This window comes from Beta vulgaris, chromosome 4 (genome assembly GCF_026745355.1).
Source record: "Beta vulgaris subsp. vulgaris cultivar EL10 chromosome 4, EL10.2, whole genome shotgun sequence".
NCBI lineage: Eukaryota > Viridiplantae > Streptophyta > Magnoliopsida > Caryophyllales > Amaranthaceae > Beta > Beta vulgaris.
In genome coordinates, this window is record NC_079205.1 from 225,366 (window position 1) to 247,290 (window position 21,925).

Below are 21,925 nucleotides of genomic sequence, written 5' to 3' on the forward strand. Positions count from 1 at the left end.
GTTATACAAGAAACAAGATTTTCTTCAGATAACAATTTGTTATACTTTGATAAATCAAATAATTTCATATTCAAACAATTATTTATTTTCCCGTAAATTATAACATCAACCAAATAAGTACTTACACTACAAAGGTAGCTAGGTGATTGTTAGGAGTATTGGGCCATAGCCCATTAGGTTAAGTTGGGTTAAGTTAAATTTATGTTATGTTTCTCTATATAAAGGGTTGTAATCTTTATGATAAAAAAAAAAGCAATAATACAACACATCTCTTCTCTCTAATTTGTCAGTGATGAATTAATGATAATTAAAATTGCGAGAGAAGCGTAGACGTGACACTATAAGCTTGTGGCAATTGCTGATGGGGCCCAGCACGAATGGGCTTCTAGAAATCAATTGCAACTAAAAAAAGCCCGAATTTTCCTCTAGATTTTTGGCGCCGATTGTTTAGCAATTAGACCTGGAGTTGAGATTAAAATAAAAATTGAAAAGGACAGGAGCTTCTAGAAGGCTAAATTATAATAAGAGAAGTTGGAAAACATATCCAATAATGTGCAATAACACCGTCACTGGCCCCCATCGATAAAGAAAGAAAGAAAGAAAAATAAAAGACAATGGCCCCACCCCCATTCAAACTCTTCTGTTTTTTTCTTTTTTCTTTTTTCTTTTTTGTTATAAAACAGAAGGTGTCTGAGTCTGAGTCTGTGTCTCTAATAGAAGTAGTAAATTATAAAAGTAGAGGTCACGCATATTTGATGTTCACACTTCACACGCGAATCATTCCCTCCTTCTTCTTCTTTCTTCTCCGCCTTTTACTCCTGCTCCAAACCCTATTCACCTACAAATCAGAATCCTCTATATATATATATATATATTATATAGATACATAGAAATTGTAATCTGTAATTTGAGAATGATGCAAACCCTAAATTTCGCTTGCAATCCGCCGACGCCGTTAAATCATCATCAATTTCGATGTAGAGCGGCGGTTCAATCATTATCACCGCCCACGCGTAATCCAGCCAGCTTATACGAAGTTCTGCGTATTAAACGCAGCGCATCATCGATTGAGATTAAGACGGCTTACAGGAGCTTAGCTAAGCTGTACCATCCCGACGCAACATCTTTATCATCATCGTCGTCGTCATCATCGGACGGCCGTAATTTCATGGAGATCCACAACGCCTACGAAACTCTCTCAGATCCAGCTGCGCGAGCTCTATATGATCTCTCGTTAGGGTTTGGGATTGGAATCGGAATCGGAATCGGAATCGAAGTCGGAGATCAATTTTGTTATTCTGTCGGTCGTCGCCCCACTCGTCGATGGGAAACGGATCAGTGTTGGTAGCAATTTTTCTTTTTAATCCAGATTGCTATTTTCTATTTGCTAGTACTAATATGATTTAGGACTAATTACTTTCTAGGTTCCAATTTACAAGTATGATCTTGTTTTACTTGTTCAAGATCCTATCCTTGATATAAATATTGTAAAAACCCAAAAAAGGAATCATTTATGTACATTCTTCTTCTTCTTCTTCTTATCCTTGTTTACTTTACTACTAGTAGTGTATTACTATTACTATTAATCTAAGCTAATTTCTCTTATCAATTGGCAATAAGGCAGTCGTACTTACTTTTTCAAACGGTTCATACCAATTTCCAAGCCAAGGTTGAACATCTTTCAACTTTGATGTTTGGTAGAGAGTCGAGTATCATAACAAGTACAAATCTGTCAAAAATCGGAACATCAAATGTGTACAACTTGTGGAAGATGCTATTATGAAGATTACAAAATGTTTATTTAGCAACAAGTTACAAGTTTAGAGCATCCAATCAAGTGGGCACCAAAAATGCTTTCATTTAGACTTTCTGTCACTACTCAATACGCACTACTGACTACCGAGTGCTGTGCTACCAATTTTTGAGACCAAAAAGATACACATGGTCCCTTGAGGCTAGTGGTGTCAAAACAGGTTAGTAAACAGGTTCTGGGTATACCCATGGCGAACCAGGTCATACCCGGACAGGTCAGAATTCTGATTGTCAGTCCCCCGGGTCATGACTGGTCAGGTTTTGTTCAACTGGGTTGAACACATTTGAATCATTGGATTCCCGGGTGCCGGACAGGTCTGAACGTTCCATTTACAAGTCGATCCATTCCCGGGTATAAGCGCCTTTTGACATTTTTTAGCCGGGTTTACGAAGGTCGTATTTAGGTTTCATGTACGGTTGAGTTAAGTGAAATGTACTCGGGTTGAATTAGTAATGACCTTAGTTCGATCATTGTGAAACATCGGGTCCATTCGCTATTGAACGCCAATTCAACTTCGGGTAACTCTTTGTCGGGTCATCTTGATTTTGTTATGTATTTGTAAATGAATCATATTAATAAAAGTATTAAGATCGATATATATATATATATACATACATACATATGTGTGTGTGCGATAAATATAAGGATGACAATGAAAAATCAATAAAAACACTATATTGATTACCGTGATGTTTAATGTATTCTTTTAGTCAACTCTTATTTCTAATAATCAACTGCGTAAAACGACTCTAATGAGTAAAGGAGTAGAACGATTATTCATATTTTTAATATTATATATTATAACCAACGACAATAATAACGAGTATACGATCAATTCCAAACTTGATTAAATGATTTATTATTATAAGCATTATGATTGATATATAAGTTTGTAAATAGCTATGATGGTAATGAGAACAATACTACAAATAAACATCAAATGAAAATGATAATAGTTAATCATAAGAACATGTAACAAGTAACAACCATAAGTTAAGTAAAATAGTTAATCATAACTTATTAAAATAAGTTAACTCTTAACAATAACAACCATAAGTTAAGTAAAATAGTTAACAAGTAGTAACTTGTTAACATTTAACAACCATATAGTTTAATACTAGTATAAGATTAACAACAATAACACTCCCTTGTCTTTATAAGCTATAAGATTATTTAGAAGTTATTAACAACAACAACAACAATGACAATGAGAACAATAATAATAATAAACATAAATTATAAGAAGTTAGTATCAACTCAATGAAATTCATATAAGTTATATCGTTACACAATAAGTTCACTTAAATAGATATAATATAACTATTACGTGATTGGGTGATAGTTGTATACGTAACACTATAAGAAGTATAGCTTGATAAGCAAAAGTATATGTATGCTATAACACATCAATATAATTATATTGTTATACTATAATTCACGTAAATGACTATAATCAAAACATTAATTAAGCAAGTAATAGTTGTATAAGTAATCCAAGTATAGTTTCGTAAGTAATGACCTTATAACAATGTAGCTAGTATAAAAATTTAATGGTTAGCATTTATGCTCATTACATTATAAAGATTCAAGATAATTTTTCAAGTATATATTCATATGATTGGTTTATTTGTTTTATGATATGAATATTTGTTATTCCCTATTAATTTATGATAAATGAGACTATGAGATAATTGACACGAGAATAGGAACATTGTGTATGAGATTTGGGTTTAAGTTTTGGAGTATAGGGTTAGCTGTTTGGGATAATAATTCATTAATTTAGTAGGATTATTTCTTTTCTTAAGGAAAAATCCAATACCAACTAAGGAGAAAACCTAAACCGTTAGATCATAAAAATCAATGGCACATAAAATTACTTAATTGAATAATAGTTTGATAGTTGTATAAATAATGCTATAAGGAGTCGAATAAAAATTTAGAAACTCAAATCACAATTTTAATCTAATAATAATAGTTATACTATGCTAATTAATAAATATAATTATACTTAAATAATACTAATAACAACTTCAATAAAGATAATTAAAATTTAAAATTATAATGAAATAGTAATAATTAACTAATTACTAAAGACCGTAAGACTAAACCAACATAAGAACTATTAAGATGATAAGAATATAAGATTATCAATCCATGTGCTAGGTCATCAATCCATGTGCTAGGTTATTCTATTTTTCTATTGGCTAAAAAATGATATCATGGATCATGAATTAGAACCATTGATATGAGAAGGATTAAAATCTAACCATTAATTGTGTATTGAAATATAAAAGAGGGGAAAAAAGGGATCTAATCTCATCCGTTGATGATTTCGATCAAACGAATGAGATTGAATTTAAAAAACCCTAACATTCTTAGGTATAAAGAAGCACCCACATTTTTCATCGATCTCCCATCTGGCCATCTCCCTCGACGGCACAACCGTCCTCTCCTTCCTCTATCTACTTTCTCAGATCCTCTCTCACAGCCACCATTTTTATGTATTTTGCCACATACGGGTTCAGTCCTCCAAGACCGGTTATAGCTCATCAACAACCGTCGTCAACAACCGCACGCCAACCTCTCCTTCCTCTATCTCTATCACATTAGGATCAGGCCTCAGAAGTAATGATGCTGATCTGTCAAAAGTAAGTCATAACCATTCTATTTTCACGTCCTCCTACCACATTTCATGCATTTTGGTAACAATTTTGTCCTCCTTTAATTTCTCTTTTGCTGCTTGATATAGCTGAGCGGAGTGATAAAACTAGAGTATAGAATTGCTTTAAGATCTTCACTTAGAGAAGATTTCACTGAAGGTGTCCGTGTTGTCTTGGTTGACAAGGATCAGGAGGACGTGAAAATGGAATATGGTAGGAGGACGAATCGACGGAAGGAATCGGAAACGAAGAGTTGATTTCAGAGGAAGGAGATGTGGAGTTGATGAGAGTGAGAATGTCGAAAGATTTTTAGCGTTTATTTTTAATTTAGTTTATTAAAATTCTGAATTATTCAGCGTTTAATTGTAATTTTAATAAACTCTAACTAAATTTTGTCTATTTTTTCTTTGAGGGGAGATTTTGTCTATTTTTAATTTAGTTTGTTCATCGTTGTAAATTATTTCTTAATTTAGCTTGTTAATATATTTTTTTTAGATTTTTAATTGTCGAAATCTTCAACAAGGCTGAATATTGTTTTAGATTTTTGATTTAGCTTGTCAATATACATTATTTTCGCAATTCGTTTATTAATTTAGCTTGTTTAAATATTAGGTTTTAGATTTTTAATTCGTATAATATTATTTTTTGCGCTGAATAATTCAGAATTTTGTAATTCATTTTCTTGTTTTTATTAATTTATTTTTTCGTATACTGTATTTTTCTTCTTGTTTTTGTTAATTTATTTGTTTATTTACTGTCTTTTTCTTATTTTTATATTCTTATTAATTTAGCTGTATTATGATATTGCATGTAGAATCTCTTGCGTTTTCAGAAATGATAAAGATTGTTGGTGGTATTTGTTAATTGAACAAGATTTGCATAAAACCAGTAGTTAACAAGTACTTGATTAAGCGATTTAAAATTGCTGGTTTGGGATCTAGAAATAGTTTTTGTAAGTTGATGTTATCTTAGGTTTAATAAGTTTAATAAAAAAATCAAAGTAAAAATAATTGACTTGTGAATTCAAGTACAATTTGATGTAGATAACAATAAATTAATTTGGTTACTAAACAGCTTTGGTTAGTCAAGTTCAATTTTTGATTAAAATTTGTCAAGTTTCAACTCAATTTTTGTTCAATTTTTTTTTTTGACAGCCAATTTTTGTTCAATTTAATTTTAGTAAAAATAATTTACATGTTGACATTGTGACTTTAATAATATACATCAATAGATGTAAAATTAAAACAAGAGAATAATGTACACAAATAATTCAAAAATAAATGAAAATAAAAATATAAACAAATACATGATATTGAAAGTGTAACCTTCAAATAGTCAAATTAAATGTAATTTAATTTTTAATTTTTTATTTAATTAATTATTAAATGTAAGCAATTTTATAAATTAACATATTTAAATTATTTTGTAGATATAAAAAAAATTGAATTTTAATAATATCTTGTTGATTGCGGTCGGGTCGGGTTTGAGAGCAGGTCTGTCTGAACAGGTCAGGATATAATCTTGCCGGGTGCCGGTCAGGTCTGGGTAATCCCAGGTCAGGTTTCGGTCAAGTCTAAGGACTGACCCTCACAGGTCGAACCAGGTTCAAGTCAGGTCAAAATCAGGTTGACCCAGCGGTCAGATTTGATTCTGACACCACTACTTGAGGCGGAATATCAAGTATCATTTGCTTTAGCTTTCAAGGAATTGTAAATTGGATGACCAAAAACATAATATTATTATTGTTAATTTATTCCAAAAAGATAGGGACTGTAAGTGTAATATAAGTCTAATCTCCTATATTCTTGGCTTTATCAACATTCATATTTCATGCCATATTATTATTGGTCACCCAAATTCCTCCTTAATGTCTATCTTTTTGCATCTATATATTAAACCTAATCCAAACTTATAAACTACTTAACAGATAATGTTTTTTAATAATAATTGTCACTAGAATGGTGTGATTTTTATATGGTGAACCGTCACTGTAACAACTCAATCAACGCATCTATCACATTATCTAATTACTCGTGTCTACTAATAATTGTTTAGACACACTGCCTTTTTGTCTTACCTTAACTATACATTTTCAGAAACAGATATCGATTAATATTGAAAAACATTTGATAATAGATAAAAACTACTCCAATCATTTCTAACTATTACAGATTGACAAATTTTTAAGGTAAACTCTTCCAAAAGACTCAACATACATGTTTAGGGAGGAAAAAAAGATCAAGGAACCTAACAGAAAAATAGAAACCTTGTCCGAGTTGTATCCGATGTTCTTGTTCAGGCACAAAATCGAGATGGAGTTGTTTTCCATCATACTTTTATTTTCTCCAATTAATTAGAAGCCTTAATCAGCATCATAAACAAGTTCATCCTTTCATAGCATGTGTAAAAAGAAAAAAGAAAAGAAAAAGAAAAATCTACTCAACCGAGACATACATCATTCCAGTTTCCAAGTTACCAACCCCAAACAACAGAAAGAAACTAAAAAGATTCAACTATACATAATATCCACCTTCAGAGTCAAAATCAACAGGATAGCTTGAAAACAAGAGGAACAACTCCATGGATCATTTACAGGTCATCAACATGGAGTTGATGACATGCATGACAACACGGATGCTCGATAGCTCTGAGGAAGAGGTGGTAGGAAGGCTACGTTGATGGTTCAAGATCTGGTAAACCTGTTCCAAAATCGGACGCACATGCACTGCAATCATTGGGTCATGTGGAATTATGCATGCAGCAACATCTGTCATCCATGGCAACTTTCTAGCTGTATCCTTGGTTATGTCACAAGCAAGCTGCTGCAAAAGAGAGAGTAGGACGCCTTGACTCAAAGGCAAAGGCATTGTCGACAAAAGACGCTGCAGGTCAACCTGGTAGACATAACAACAAATTGTATTCATGAGTATCACTGTCTTCAACATCAAGTCCAATTACATGTCATACTCAACTTAGAATATTTATATGATATAAGGGATGACAGGTATAACCGTATAATGATATATGCTAAAGCAGAAAAAATGTGTAATACACCCAAAGTCTGAAGCTTCACAATTCCGTCCTAACACGAACATGTTTCACAGTCATCAAAACTCTGCTGATACTAAGGTACCTCAATGATATGGGCATGAAGCTAGTGAACAAACATAGCTATCATTTACAATTTTCTCTTTTTCTCCAACTCATCGTGGAGCTGCTCATTAAGCATTCTCTTTCAGTAGTAAAAAGGTAGTAACAGAATGAAGTTACCGGGGGAGGGGCGGTGAGGGCCTGAGGGGAATGAAAGCAGGTATGGAAAGAAAAATGTGAAGACCTCAATTTCCTACTCCCCCTGTCCCATAACATAGTTTCTGTTTCCTTCTAGGTGTCCAAAAAAGATGTTCCCATTTCTAATCTTTCTATTATATTATTTACTTTGTTATAATTCTATTTCGTTTTTTTGTCCATTTAAGTTAATCTTATTGGTTGAGATAATCAGCAAAAGTTACCAAAAACCTCAATTAATGATGTTTTTGTTAAGAAAAACCATGTGTTCTCCAATACAAGTACAACATTAAACACAAATCATGATAAGTTCCACTTTTCTTAATTCCCGTAAAAAATGAGAAAGGGGAATTTTATGATAGGACAGAGGGAGTAAAGGACATAGCGTTGAAAATAAAAAATTATTGAAACAATAATTCATTTAAGAATATTAGACTTCCAGATATCAATCAATTGAAAGCTAAACATAAAAAGAAAGTAGAATTTCAGAGTTACGCTTGCCTAAATATTATTTGTTGGAACCAGTAAACTTCCCAAAAGGAAATATGAACAAAGTTTGAATACGAGAAAAGGATTAATCATCTGAAAGTGAACAAAGACTTTGACCTAAAACTCAATAACTCCATGGTAATATAAGCCATACCTGCGAACAGAGCCAAGAGACGATGGATACATCACTTCTTTGCAACGCCGAAGTAAATGCCTCCTCATACTTGTGTTCAGAGATTAGTCTCGATAGCTCCTTAGTTGGATCAAATGGCTGCTCAACCTATGATACACATGATGTTGCTTAATATCCAAGATAACCAAACAAAACAATCATTCCAATAAGAAATCAAAACAAAGAAACCCAAGCAACCACCAATAAAAAAAAATTAAAAAAATTGAGGCACAGGTCCTTAGAACTAATAGTTACACTAAGTTAATAAGGGGCCAACTAACTTTCTCATGTAGACCTCCCAAAGGTCCGTTACTCAATTGGGTGATCAAGGGATTTCCCGCTTTCGAGTTTGCACCAGCAGCTGCGAGAGCTAACAGCTTCCGCTGATTATCAGCCAATTCTCCATTCAAGGTTTGAGTCAATGATGATGCTGAATTCAGAGCATCCTGCATAATCAACGATGAGCAAACAGAGTCAACAACAATAAGTATACACTCCCTCAAGTAGTTGACTGTTTAATCGTTTAATAGTCCTTCACTTCCAATGCTTAACTAATGTACAAAAGCATTATGTCGCAAAGACTGACAAGTGCCATAAAGATGAAGATGTTAGAATGAGTGCATCATCCAACTAACACAAATCATCAATAAGGAAATGAGATGTGCAACAGTGCAACCAATCACAAGCTGAACAGGAAATGAGAAGAACGATGACTAGATTCTCCATCATATCCAAGGATAACAATTTCCACACACGCCTTAAATTTTAAATCAACATAATGTTTCTTACACCTAAGACATCCAAGATGAGGTCTGTAGACGATGATCACTCTAATTATACTACGAATCAGAACTTCAGACCAGGTCACCCTAATGATATAAAGTTCATACCACAACTACCTATGATTAGTTGTGCAATTTTTCTTCTTAAAAATTCAGGGAACAAAGAAAAAGGAGAAGGCACTTCATAACACTCATTTTAACTTTCACTGTGAATTTCGAAAACATCCAAAAAAGAATTGTTCTACGATGAAGAAACAACATTAACAAAAACAAGTAAGAGAAGCAAAAACCCCGTATAATGAAGGATAAAACTAGAAGCAAACAACCAATTTCAAACACAGTTTGGACAAATGTCACATCAAGATAACAAATTGGACTTGCACATAATTATTAAGAGGTCAGGACTATATAAAGGTAATTTTGCAATCTCATAAAGCTTAAGAATATACGTGCCGAGGGTGCGACAATAACAGCACTATGAGTCTAAGAAGCTAGATGAAACATAATTAACGTAGATGAAACATATTGTGATCAAAATAACATAGTAATCATGGACAGTGTGAGATCGTACCCTCAGGGTAAGAGCTAACTGAGAATTTGTTGATTCCATTTGATGCTGTGCTGCTGTTGTATGTTCAGCCATTCCCTTCTGGAATGCAGAATCAACTTGCTCAAACATTGCTTTGCAGGACATCTCAAAAGCAGGGATGATAGAAGACTCCAAGCAAGACCTCAATCCATCCTGCAAACAAATAAAGCTCTTGTCACATACTCCGAAGACAACTGACAAAATGCATCAACAATATACAATAATAAGACTAATCTTGCTATATACAAGGATATACATAACAGAGGTGATTTACATTGCGAGTTACATATACCTGAAGAGCTTGTTTCCCAGAAGTCTGAAACTGAGCTTGAATGTGCCTAGCCACAGTTACTTCAAGTTTTGAAGATATCGACTTCTCCAGTTGACTGACTGCCTTGTCACCAACTCCTCTCTGCGTAACAATCAATAAGTGATTAAAACAAGAAAGCACAATCATCAGCAAAGCCAAGGAAGTATGTATGTCTGTAAGGAGGTCAAGATTTAAGGGGTCCTACTTCCTAGGGTGACAATAAATATAATTATAGCGATTCTTTCTTAGAGTTATAGCACTGCTTGCTTAGAGTTACACCACAAACTTTTCGAATCACAAAACAAAATTATATATATATATATATAATATATATATATATATATATATATATATATATATGGTTAAGAGTTACATCACTTGTCACTTGCTAATTAGAGTTACTCTTTTCTTGCTACTCAAAATAAAAAAGCCTTCTCACATGAACTTGGTTTTGTGTGTACATATATATATATATATATATATATATATATATATATATATATATACTTCGTTTTAGTAAAAATATATTCCCTCCATTTTTTAAAATTTACACGATTACTATAGATACACTTCAAGGCAAATTAAAGAGAGAGTAAAAAGTGGGTCCACTTAGTTTCTTTACTTTTTTAAATGAGGAGAGAGAATGGGTTTATTATATTTTAAGGGAAACAGAGAGCATGTAAGAGAGAGGGTAGGCCAAGGATGATTAAATCATTGTATATCTTTTGCCAAATGAAGACTAAAGCATAGCGAGTAGAATTTAAAAACGGATGAAAAAGGAAAGCGAGTAGAACTTTAAAAAACGGAGGAAGTAAGTCTTAATTATTATATTACATGTACTCTTTTTTAGTATATCTTTTTGGCCCCGCAAGGGGAAAAAATGGTAAAATTTTAGCCAAAATGGATTAGTAATTATTAAGAAAGGATAACCATGTAATGTTCTCGCGTTCTCATATAAAGATTGTTCCTCCCTCCCTTCTAATAATAAAAATTTGAAATAGAGATACATTGGTTCAGCCCATGATCCTTTCATAATACCATTTGCTATCAAATAATCAGGATTTATTTGGCCCATGTTCTACAATTCTACTATATTCAGCTTAAGAGTACATCTACAATCATACGAAGCTCATCTACATATTCACCGCAAGAAAGTCATGAATAAAGACCAATAAGTGACTCATGAATAGTTATTCAAACAATTCAGAAAAAGAATTTTAAAGTGTAGCCTTGTTCAGTATCGCTGCCCACCTCTATTTGATTCTGAGGTTTCAAAAGTTGCGAACTTTTGTACTTGTAACTTAAACCCATATTTATACTAATATTAATTTTGAAAACTGACAAAAAAGAAACTACAAACTACCTTTTGTTTTAGTTTCCAAGAACTTGTTTTAAGATTTCAAAGAAAGACAAAAACTAGAGTTTGGCAATGATAACAAACAAGTCTTGGTTGTTTGTTTCAAGGCCACATAGCCAAATTTAGTTCTTAACATAACTAACATTTTTACAAGTGAAAATTTGATGATTAACACACAAAAAAAACAGTTAAACTTGAAAGTACTCAAAACACAATAATTTTCCAAATTTCTCCTCTTTCCTTGCTTTATCCCCAATTAATCATCTTCTCCCACTATTACCATTCAATTCTTCTCTCCTTGTCCTCCCATTTCTCCTTCAACTAACAGATGAAAGTACACAATTGTGAAACATAACTAACATTTTTACAAGTGAAAATTTGATGATTAACACACACAAAAAAAAAACAGTTAAACTTGAAAGTACTCAAAACACAATAATTTTCCAAATTTCTCCTCTTTCCTTGCTTTATCTCCAATTAATCATCTTCTCCCACTATTACCATTCAATTCTTCTCTCCTTGTCCTCCCATTTCTCCTTCAACTAACAGATGAAAGTAAACAATTGTAGTGGAATATATACACACATACACACAGAAAAGCAAAGGAGACGGATCAGAGAAGCAAAAGAGAGGTTGAGAATTGTGAGGTAGAGAATGCAAATTCCCCTTCCTTATCGAAAATGGGAAACTCTTCCACCTTAGGCATTCTCACTGTCTATGGATTCAGATTAACCCCTAACTTACCTAAAATCATATCTCCTCTGACAAGCGACAACCTAATCTTTGTGTCATGTATAATATAACCAAAATTCTACAAAAATATGTATTTATCTTTTTTTTCCTTTGTTTATAACTCACAGCAACCTTTCCCCTTCTATCTCCATCTCCTTCATGGACTTATCTTCTCCAGTTCTCCCTCTTATCCCCAAACACATGGCACTAACTTTGTCACCGCTACCATTTGGGCAATCAGACAATTACACAACAAAATTCCCAAACCCCCCCCCCCACCAAACAATATTTCCAAACTCCCCCAAACGAAAAAATAATAATAATACCTCCATGCTATTTGTTGCCCATACTTACCGTTCGACGCACACCACCGTATTTAAACTATATATTTTCTTCTTTCTCCCTCCTCTACTTCTTCCTGCATAAACACAACCCCTCAGCCACCACTGCAACCACCACCACCTGCAACCCCCCCACCCCACCCCACCCTGAAGCGCCTCACAGCCCCCACCCCTGCAGCCCTCTCTTCTCCCCCCTTCGTCCATGCCCCCTCCCCTCCTATCCCTTCGCCCCTTCCCCCTCAATGCAGCGGCAGCACCCCCGGCCAAAAACAAAAATCACTGTTCACATGGAACCCGAAATTTTTTCGTTTAAGTATGGTGGAACCAAAAAAAAAATTGGCTCCTCCATGGTGGAACCAAATAAAATTTCGTTTCCACGGTTTATGCTAAAAAAAATCTGAAATTTTAATATTCTTGAGGTAGAAAAACACAATATATGAATAAAAATACAGGCGGTGTTTAGTAATACGGGCGGTAAATAGAAAGCCCTAATAATATTAATAACAACAATAATAAAGGCCACGTTTTTTCCGTATCATTATTCAGCAGTATTCTTCCTAGGATAATCAGGTCCCATGACAACTACTCAATTAGAATAAATCTTTGTCTATCCCATTTAAGATGAAGAAATTCAATCACATTCACTTCACACGGTTCAAATAAAGGAAGAAAGATAAGGTAGAAGGAACGAAATTCTATTTGTTCCTTTTTGTTGTTCTTGCTTTGCTTTGCTTTCTAGTCCACTTCTTTTTTTGATCCTGTTCTAAATCATTTCTTAAAAGCTTGCCTTTTCCCATTTTACCCCAAGTGTCACACTCCACCTAATGGTCACACTTGCCCCCACAAACTTTATGCAGCCAGTTTATAGTCATTATTTACCTTAATTTTTTCTCTCTCCTCAAGAACACGGAATACTACAGAGAGAGTATAATGTTGGGCACCAAAGAAATCATCAAAAGAATTTTCAAAAAAGTTCACTCCCTTCACTTTGTTCCATTAATGACTTCATTTTGTCCCTCTATTACTTAGTACATTGATCTCCCTACAATTATTAATTTGAAAGAAAGAAAGGTAGATGAAAGGAAAATCAGAGGGGGAGAAGATATGACAAATAAGTGAATTCTGATTGCCTATATCTCTACACTCAAATGTCGTCATAACATCTTTCTATAGGATTGATTTGGCTAAACATTTAAGGGCCTAACCTGAAAAGACTCTGTGATAGCTGAAGATATAGTTTTCTCAATAGCGGGAGTTATAGTGCGAGCTACACTGGTGCCAACAGCAGCCAATTCTTTCTTTAACGTTCTCTCAACTACAGCAGGCAAGTCCTTGTTCACAATATTAGTTATATGTCCAGGTATCTGCAGCATACGGTCCCGTAACGACTTATCAAGTTTAGTGATCTCCTCCTGTATACGAGCCCATAAAGCATCAGTATTCGCCTTTGAAGCCTTCTCTATGCTCCGTCCTAAAGCTGCCTCTAGCCTTCTACCCTCTTTGGTAACCGGTGCGGAAACTACTGTACTCATCTGCTTCTGCATTTCCTTCTGTGTTGATAATATCTGCAATAAATGGAAAAATGTCAGATGAGACAGAACAAAAGCCAGTGGAAAGCAGAATTTGCTAACACAAAAAAATACAACAAAAGTATCGATGAAAGATGCTGTTGCAATTGACAGAAAGAAAAGACCAGATATAGAAGATGGGCAAATCATGTATTCATACATGGCGAATGGCTATACACTAAAACAAATTAATTTAAGAATTCAGGCACCAAATTTTGGGGGGGGAGAGGATTCACTTTCCAGGTCTCCCCCCTACCACCACCTACCGAAAACCAACACTAAATGAGGGAAGGAGCCAGGGACAAGTGCACTATCAAGCAACAAGGCCTATGAGAAGCAGGAAATATGGAATGAAAAGCAAGCATTTGCAAAGAGTAAATCATTACTGCGCAAGGCCTATACCGTGTCTTCTGGGATAAAAAAAAGTCCTGCAACGATTGTCTTTGAAATGTTAAGCAGCATGAGCCAACTGGTGCGACGTTAAGTGAAGTGACTAACATTCTGGTTCAGGTTCACTTCAGGATAGATAGATCAAGGAAATACAGGGCAGCTCAGACTCTAGTAGATACAGACTGTAATTGATTGACTAAGATCCAGGTAAAATCGACCTGAATTCAAGTTTAGCCAATTACCCCACCAATCTACAGCATAACCCAAAACAAATCTACAAATGCTGATATAAGACATGTAAATCTGTATTTCTATGGTTGGACAGGCAAATTGATTGTCTAGAAAAAAATTCCTAGCACTAGACTGTAAAGCTTGATGTGCTTCACTTATTTAATACAGACACACAAAGATAGGTTCCTATATTCAACTAGATAAACCACCCTATTTGTACCTATGACTTATAGTACTAGGAAAGCTCTACTCTTGCAAAGGCTACTAAAGTTGGTGCATTTGCCTAAGAACAAACATTAAAATAGAGATTGTGCCACTAGCACACAGAAAATTGCTATTATAAACACCATCAAGATTTCCCATCGGCTACTTTGCAACAAATAGAAAGCACATGAATCTCAGATGTTGCTTTCTATTTCTTCATTTTAATCCAATAGCCATTAAAAGAAAATCTTCAAAGAGGGTCGGAATTAATGAGAAACATCCTACAGTGCCAACTGCAAATGGTTAAAAATGAAAGTTAATATAATGACCTGATTTAGTGTTTCATGCACAGCCAGCATCTGTGAAGAAGACTCCATGAATGCCACACTTGAACCCGTAACAGCCCCTTGCAACAATTCCGCTGCATTTGAAACACTCTGCGAAGGAGATAATGAACCGGATGCTTGAGGATTCTTCCCTTTCTGCTTTTTCCCTTTGGCACCCGGTGAAGGAGACTGTGGTACTGTCGTTGATACAGCAAAGTCTGCAGGCTTTCCAGATATATCATTGTCGGCTTCATCTCCTTCCTCCTCACCAGAATTTGAAGGTTGCGCTAGAGCCTCCATTATGCTATTTCTAGCTTCTTCCATGATAGATGATTCAGATGGCAATGCACAACACTCTCGACTCATATCAGCCCCAAGATCTGATGCCTGAGAAAAAAAGGACTTCTCCTTTCTTTCTGTTATAATTTGAGGATCTACTGTGCGAGTAGACTCGTTAGGATTAGCAAATCCAGTTTCACCCACAACTTTGACCTCTACCTCAGCATTTGCTGCATCATTAGTCACAACTACATCCTGAATTTTGGCCTCATTTTCACCTTTCTCAGAAACACGGGTAGCATCAGCTGATGATGTAGCCATGATCTCAAAGGGAGTAACAAGATGAGTTGGGTGTTTGAACATGACAGCCGGATTGGCAATGTCGGAGGCATTTCCTTGTACAGTTCTGCTATCATCATTTGACGCAGACAAAGCAGATGAGCTTGTATGCGCACTATCCATCTGCCTATCAAGAGGATAATCAGTAACTGCTAGATCACCATGGAGATCACTGAGCTTTTTAGACAACCTTGGACTAAGAGGAAGAGAAGGGGATGCAACAGGGGCAACTTCAGCATTGCTTGATGCCGATAGCAATGAAGTAGGATTAGAATCCACATTTGAAGTAGTAATTTCCTGAATGGAGGTTACATCAGCAGCAGTGCTCACAGGACCCTTAATCTCAGATGAGCTCCCAAGGCCGCTGATGAGGTTACTTGGTTTGGCTGCAGATAAGGGAACCTCAAAAGATTTGCTTCCAGATGGCTCTATTGCAGGAACGCATTCAGATGCATCACGAGAAACAGTGGACTCCGATTTTTCCAAACTCAAGTTCTCCAATGGTGGAGGCAAGCACTGGGAGATGTCCAAAGCATACTGCTGTATGGCTTGTGTCTGGACGCAATAAACTTGAACTAGATGTTCCCCATGAGGTAAGACATCACTTGTCCCAGTAAAGCTCAGGATAGGCATAGTAACAGTAAACTCTGCTAGATAATCCATGCGGGTTGCTGCTGGGTTAGCACCATATTCTAAGTGAATTGCATAGATAGCATTCTTCTTAGCATTTGCAAGTAAAAGAAGCCCCCCTTGAGACAATGCAACGACCTGATTGAAAAATGCTTCCTCGTTTCGAGGTTCCGCCGAACTCTTCAACTCCAGTGTCTGTATGCACCGCCAAGATTCAGCATCACTAGGCAGCAACCATCCTTCTTCATCAGATGAAGCCCAGAGCTTCAACTGTCGATTAAGTGGTCCCTGTTTCAAAGGCATTTAGATGTGTTCTAAAAGTTAGGCCAAAGAAAAGCAAACAAATTAACATATAAGTGGAGCAAATTCACAGACAAGAGGCATCCTAAAGTTCAAACAAGATGTAAAAACACCCTATTATTAGTATTAGAAAGAAAAAAACTGAAGTATGAAGCAAGCAGAATTAATATTTCTTCTAAATACAAAGTATAAGGACATGTGAAAAGGCCCAACTCCCCATAACCAGAACAATTGATAATACAGAAAAATACAGAACTGAACGAAAAAGAAATAGCATACAGCTGTGATAAGCATGATATGATCTGGTCGATGTGGGGCAGCCAAAAACTTGGCCGCATCAACAGGATGACCATCATGAGGCCTCAATACTAGAAGTGGTTGTGTCTTGCGATCTTCCCAAATCTTAATCTGAAGACCAAAGAGTTAAATAAGCATGATGACAAATATAGCAATCATTTATTACACATGAAAAGAAGTCAAATCATACATTCAAAAAACCAAGAAGTATATTCATTAACTAGGAGAATCTTTTTATTAATTTGACAGGTGTATTAGGTAAAAGAAACGTTGAACAATATTCATCCAAAAAACCATTAAGACAACATGTTCCCAAACTTATTAGCAACAAAAAGAAATTGCTTTTCAAATACATAGAAGAAGAGAGCAAAAAAATCAAGCATAATGCAGCGACAACTTTAAGCAGCTATATCAGAATATTTCTTGTAAATAAAAATGGAAGGCAAAAGCCTAGTCTCGAACATGAAGAATGAAGAACAATGAAAACTGAAGTTGACAACACAAAATAGAGTCAATAGCTAAAAAATAAAATCAATATAATTGATGAGAAAATAACCTGTTAAAAGAGTATATAACAAAAAAAATAATTCTGAATTCGAATTGGATTTATATTTGTACACCCTCTTCATATAACGGAAATACAGAAAAGAATGATAAAAAGTGATATGGATACATGATTTATTATAATCGAAAATCCAATATTTCAAACAGGAAAAGTGGAAACAAGACCATATATAAGCTGATCTTTGTGGACAAATCCAGACATTTGTTTTTACTATGAAGCAAAACAGTAATAGATACAAGATTTTTACAATGTAAAAACCCATAGAGGAACTACAAATATCAATGCCTGACAGCCTAAAAACTGACAGAGCCTATATTTATATACTTCATGCAAAAAATAGTAGTCCATGATAATTTAAATTGACCTAAATGTGACAAAAATAAAATACATAAGTATTGTGTGTGTGTGTGTGTGCGTGTGTAATTTGTGACAAACATACACAGTGTGTGTGCGCAAGTGTGTGTGTGAGAGAGAGAGAGACTGTTTTGTAGTTTGATACTATTACCAACAAGAATAAAGTTGGGACATGACATACAGTTCCATCTTTTGAAGCTGAAACCAAACGGGTCGTCATCCATTGGCACATCGATAAATCGGTAACCTCCCCTTCATGTTTACCTACAAGCTGAACCCCATCAATAAGCTTGTCCAACGGACAAACAAGAGGCTCCTCTGCAGAAAATTCAACCCCCTTTCGAACTTTGGTCGTATCAATTCTGAGGACACTCTTCCCAATGGCCACAACAAGTATTTCCTGCAAAATGAATAGTTTACACAATTGATCAAAAAAAAGTACAACAGGATAACTCATGGAAGACAAAATATGAAAATATGCTAAAAGCTACTAGTTACTTGTTTGTGACAGTGCCAGCAAACGCGCGGATGAACAGATCCTTCATCTGCAGTAATATGAATGGCTAGCACGATATTTCCAGAAATTTGCGGCTTTTCTTCCTCATCTGGACCTTCAGAAATCTTCCACACATAAACACGTCCCTCTATGCTTGCACTGCACAATAACTTGACAGTTAACCCAAAGATAGAACAGGCATGAACCTCAAAACACCAATAAAGTAATACCTAGCCAGAAGATGAACATCTTCCGCAAAGAAGGCCATGTCTGTTACCCTCTGCAGGAAAGAAAGAAAAAGAAACATCAACAGAAAGTGCAAGGAGAATCTCAGGAACAAAATGCAATGAGCAAGTCTAAAATAGAGCTTCAACAAAGTACAGCATTTATATATTTTTCTTTGTTCAACACAATTGATGCATGAAGACATATTCAACGACTTTCAGATCACCCTCAAGAACTTCCATTGGCAAAAAACAGCTGAAAATTTTCTAGAGAAAGCTAAGGATGAAAGAACATTTGCATCAAAAACACTTCAAGAGTTGCTATACAAGGTAAGAAACAGAAATTTCCATATGAAACATATCACTATCTCATCTCATCTATAAGCTAAAAATTAACATCTACACCAAGGACAAGAGATTTAAAGAAAAGAAAAGCTTGAAAAAATGTTTCCATCAAAGACAAACCAATAAACTAAAAGCATTATTTTACTAAGAAAGCTCTCAAATATCACATATCATTTCTTTTCAAAGCCCCATTTCTCTCATAACAATACAACTTACAACACCAACAAGCAATTCCTTCTAAAATGCCACTATGCATCATATCTATATATGATATTGATAGCCTTTTCCTTTCAGCAGGTAAATAGCTCATAAACTAGTCAAAAGATACGACGCATACAAAGGATCCTCTTGAATGAATCAAGAAAGCTATTTGCAACTATTTACAGCCCTATTCCAATGCTAACAAGAGAGACAAATGACCACCATAGAGTGTTTGAGAAATCTACTGCACCAAGCATCTCTTACTACAACAAGAAAGAAAAATATATACATAATTGACACTCACTACTGATAGCAAGGCGGACATCCTATATGACAAAAGACAAACACAACTATTATCGTCGGAGACAATGAATCTCAGCAAAAATATTCCCAATTCCACTGATAAACAGGTTTTTTTACTGTCAATGTTTTGATTGGCATCTGTTGATTATAGTAATTAAACTCGTCACCTGTGTAAGACCATGAAATCCCTGACTTGAACAAAATATACACAGCTGCAGAAAGTTTTGAAATGACACAATGAGCTATTTACTGCTGTATTGGTGAGAAATATACACTATAACACAATATATTTCACATGCAAATATGTAATATAACTTTGTAATATCCAATAGTCTGATCAAATAGCCACGAGATAAATGAACTTCTTTTTCCTTTTGTAATCACAGATAGGATGTATAAGACTCTTATATACCTTGGCCAAAATAAATGTCTTTTACAAGTATAGCTCATGAAATAGATGAGTTGTTTCTTCTTACTTTTTCCAACAGACTATGAACCAAGCAGTAAGATTTTCGCTGTTCATTTATACCCCAAAAAAATTGATCTTTCTTGCACAATAACAAACTTTCGTAGTACCATTTGAAGAATCATAAACCGAAACACAAACTAAATAATTTTCAAAAAAGTAGTCCATTAAGACCAAGAACTCTAACTAAAGGAAGCCAAACACTAGTGAAGAAGACATTACTTCCATAGAAAACTTGGGTGTGCATGCTACAGGAAGAAGGCTAAAGAGCTCATGTTTCAAAGACATAATAGCGAAGAACATGATTAATAGGCAGCAAAGCAGATTACATAGATAGTAAAGTAGAAAAGCACAGAAGCAAATCGTAAAGTTAAGCAAAGTAAAAAGACGGGAGAGCTGACCTGAGTATGACCTCGTAGCAGAGACCTCAACGCAGTGTTTATGTTAAGAACACGAATGTTTCCCATCTTAAGGCCATAGCATATATAGGTCTTATTAACAGCAATTTGATGACCAAGGATGAGGCCAGGATCGGAAACGTATTTAGTGATAGGAGTGACCTCCAATTGAGGTTGCTCCTCACCGTGCAGCCTAGCATCAATGTCATAAGACATGTGATGACCGAGCAAATGACGGCCCCTGGGAAGCTTACTGCTAGGCATACGAATGGGGGCGGGGGGTTGAACAGAGGGGGAAACAGGGACAGTGGACGAAGAAGGGTGAGGAAGAGGGAGAGGAGTAGGGTTATGGGGAGAGTAATTAAAATCAGGAGGTGGAGTGCTAAGCAAAGCCATAAGACGGGCACCGGGGCTAGGGTTCTGAGGAGGGGCACTAGGAACGGGCTGTAGAGGCGGTGTAGGGAAAGAGACAGACCTCTGCTGGTGGAGCTGATCTTGAGTGGGGAAAGGAGGCATATGATGGTAGTAAGGAGGGGGAGGGTTTTGTTGTGCCTGAGCCTGCGAGGGGAAAGAGTAGGGTCCAGCGGTTGGAGGAGGATACGAGGCAGACGGAGTTGGACCTAAATTGTTAGGGTTTTGTACTGCTTGAGGTAATGGAGGTGATGCTAAATTTGCGGGTTTAAACAATTTATTCATATCGAAACCTTGTTGTTGCTGCTGTTGTTGATGTTGTTGATTTGGATTTCCAGTGGAAGCCATCTTTCTCAATTCAAATCAATCAAACAACCAAACCAATTCTCCTCAGATATACATATACAAATAGAAATAGAAACACAAATAATAACTCTAGAAAACCAAAAGACGATTAAAAACAGATCTAAAACACAAATAAGAAAGCGAGAAAAGAGAAAGAGTTGAGTTACCGCGAGATCCAATGATATACACTTCTGACGAGGACTGTCACTGCCGACCACCGCTGCCGGTGTACCTTTTTCTATTCCAAGAGGAGGCGGAAGATGCGGAAGATGAAGATGAAGATGAAGATGAAGATGGAAGATGAAGATGGAAGATGGAAGATTGTGCAAAATAAACCCCCGTCAGGCGTCAGCCCGTCTTCTATTCTTCGTTTTTTTTTTTTTTTTCTCTAAATTCCTTCTTCTTGTTTAGTTGTTTTCACTCAGTAGCGCTATAGACTCTCCAATACTCAGTTTCGCTTCCAAAATATGGTTCCTTGTCTTCTCCCCTTATTTCCTTTTCTTTTTGCCCTTTCCAAATTCCTCCCCCCCTAAATTTTGGCTCATTTTTCAAAAGGGTTCACATTTTCATGTACAACTAACAAAACAACCAAGCAAAGCTTTGTTTAATTCTAAACTTTGTCTAATTGCATTTCATAGGTTTAATTAAAGTTGTCAAATACAAGTATAAAACCTTACAAGAACTATTTTGTATAAGGATGTCACCGAAGTGGGTCACGTAGCA

At 35.4% G+C, this 21,925-nt stretch overlaps 1 protein-coding gene and 1 long non-coding RNA gene across 2 annotated transcripts; one reads left to right on the forward strand and one right to left on the reverse strand.

Moving 5' to 3' along the window:
• Positions 1 to 3,020: 3,020 nt before the first annotated feature.
• Positions 3,021 to 4,976, forward strand: LOC104896893 (uncharacterized). The gene is made up of 2 exons (XR_007273114.2): positions 3,021 to 4,461; positions 4,563 to 4,976. It is a non-coding gene; the product is annotated as an uncharacterized LOC104896893 (long non-coding RNA).
• Positions 4,977 to 6,848: 1,872 nt separating this feature from the next.
• On the reverse strand, positions 6,849 to 21,742 carry LOC104892014 (enhancer of mRNA-decapping protein 4). The gene is made up of 13 exons (XM_010677821.4): positions 21,370 to 21,742; positions 20,450 to 21,205; positions 18,740 to 18,789; positions 18,512 to 18,668; positions 18,195 to 18,413; positions 17,077 to 17,205; positions 15,253 to 16,785; positions 13,736 to 14,095; positions 10,083 to 10,202; positions 9,773 to 9,943; positions 8,701 to 8,865; positions 8,402 to 8,527; positions 6,849 to 7,367 (listed from the first exon to the last, which is right to left on the reverse strand). The coding sequence occupies exons 2-13, from the start codon at positions 21,203 to 21,205 to the stop codon at positions 7,059 to 7,061; spliced, it is 4,095 nt and encodes a 1,364-aa protein (XP_010676123.2). The 5' UTR covers positions 21,370 to 21,742; the 3' UTR covers positions 6,849 to 7,058.
• Positions 21,743 to 21,925: the final 183 nt, after the last annotated feature.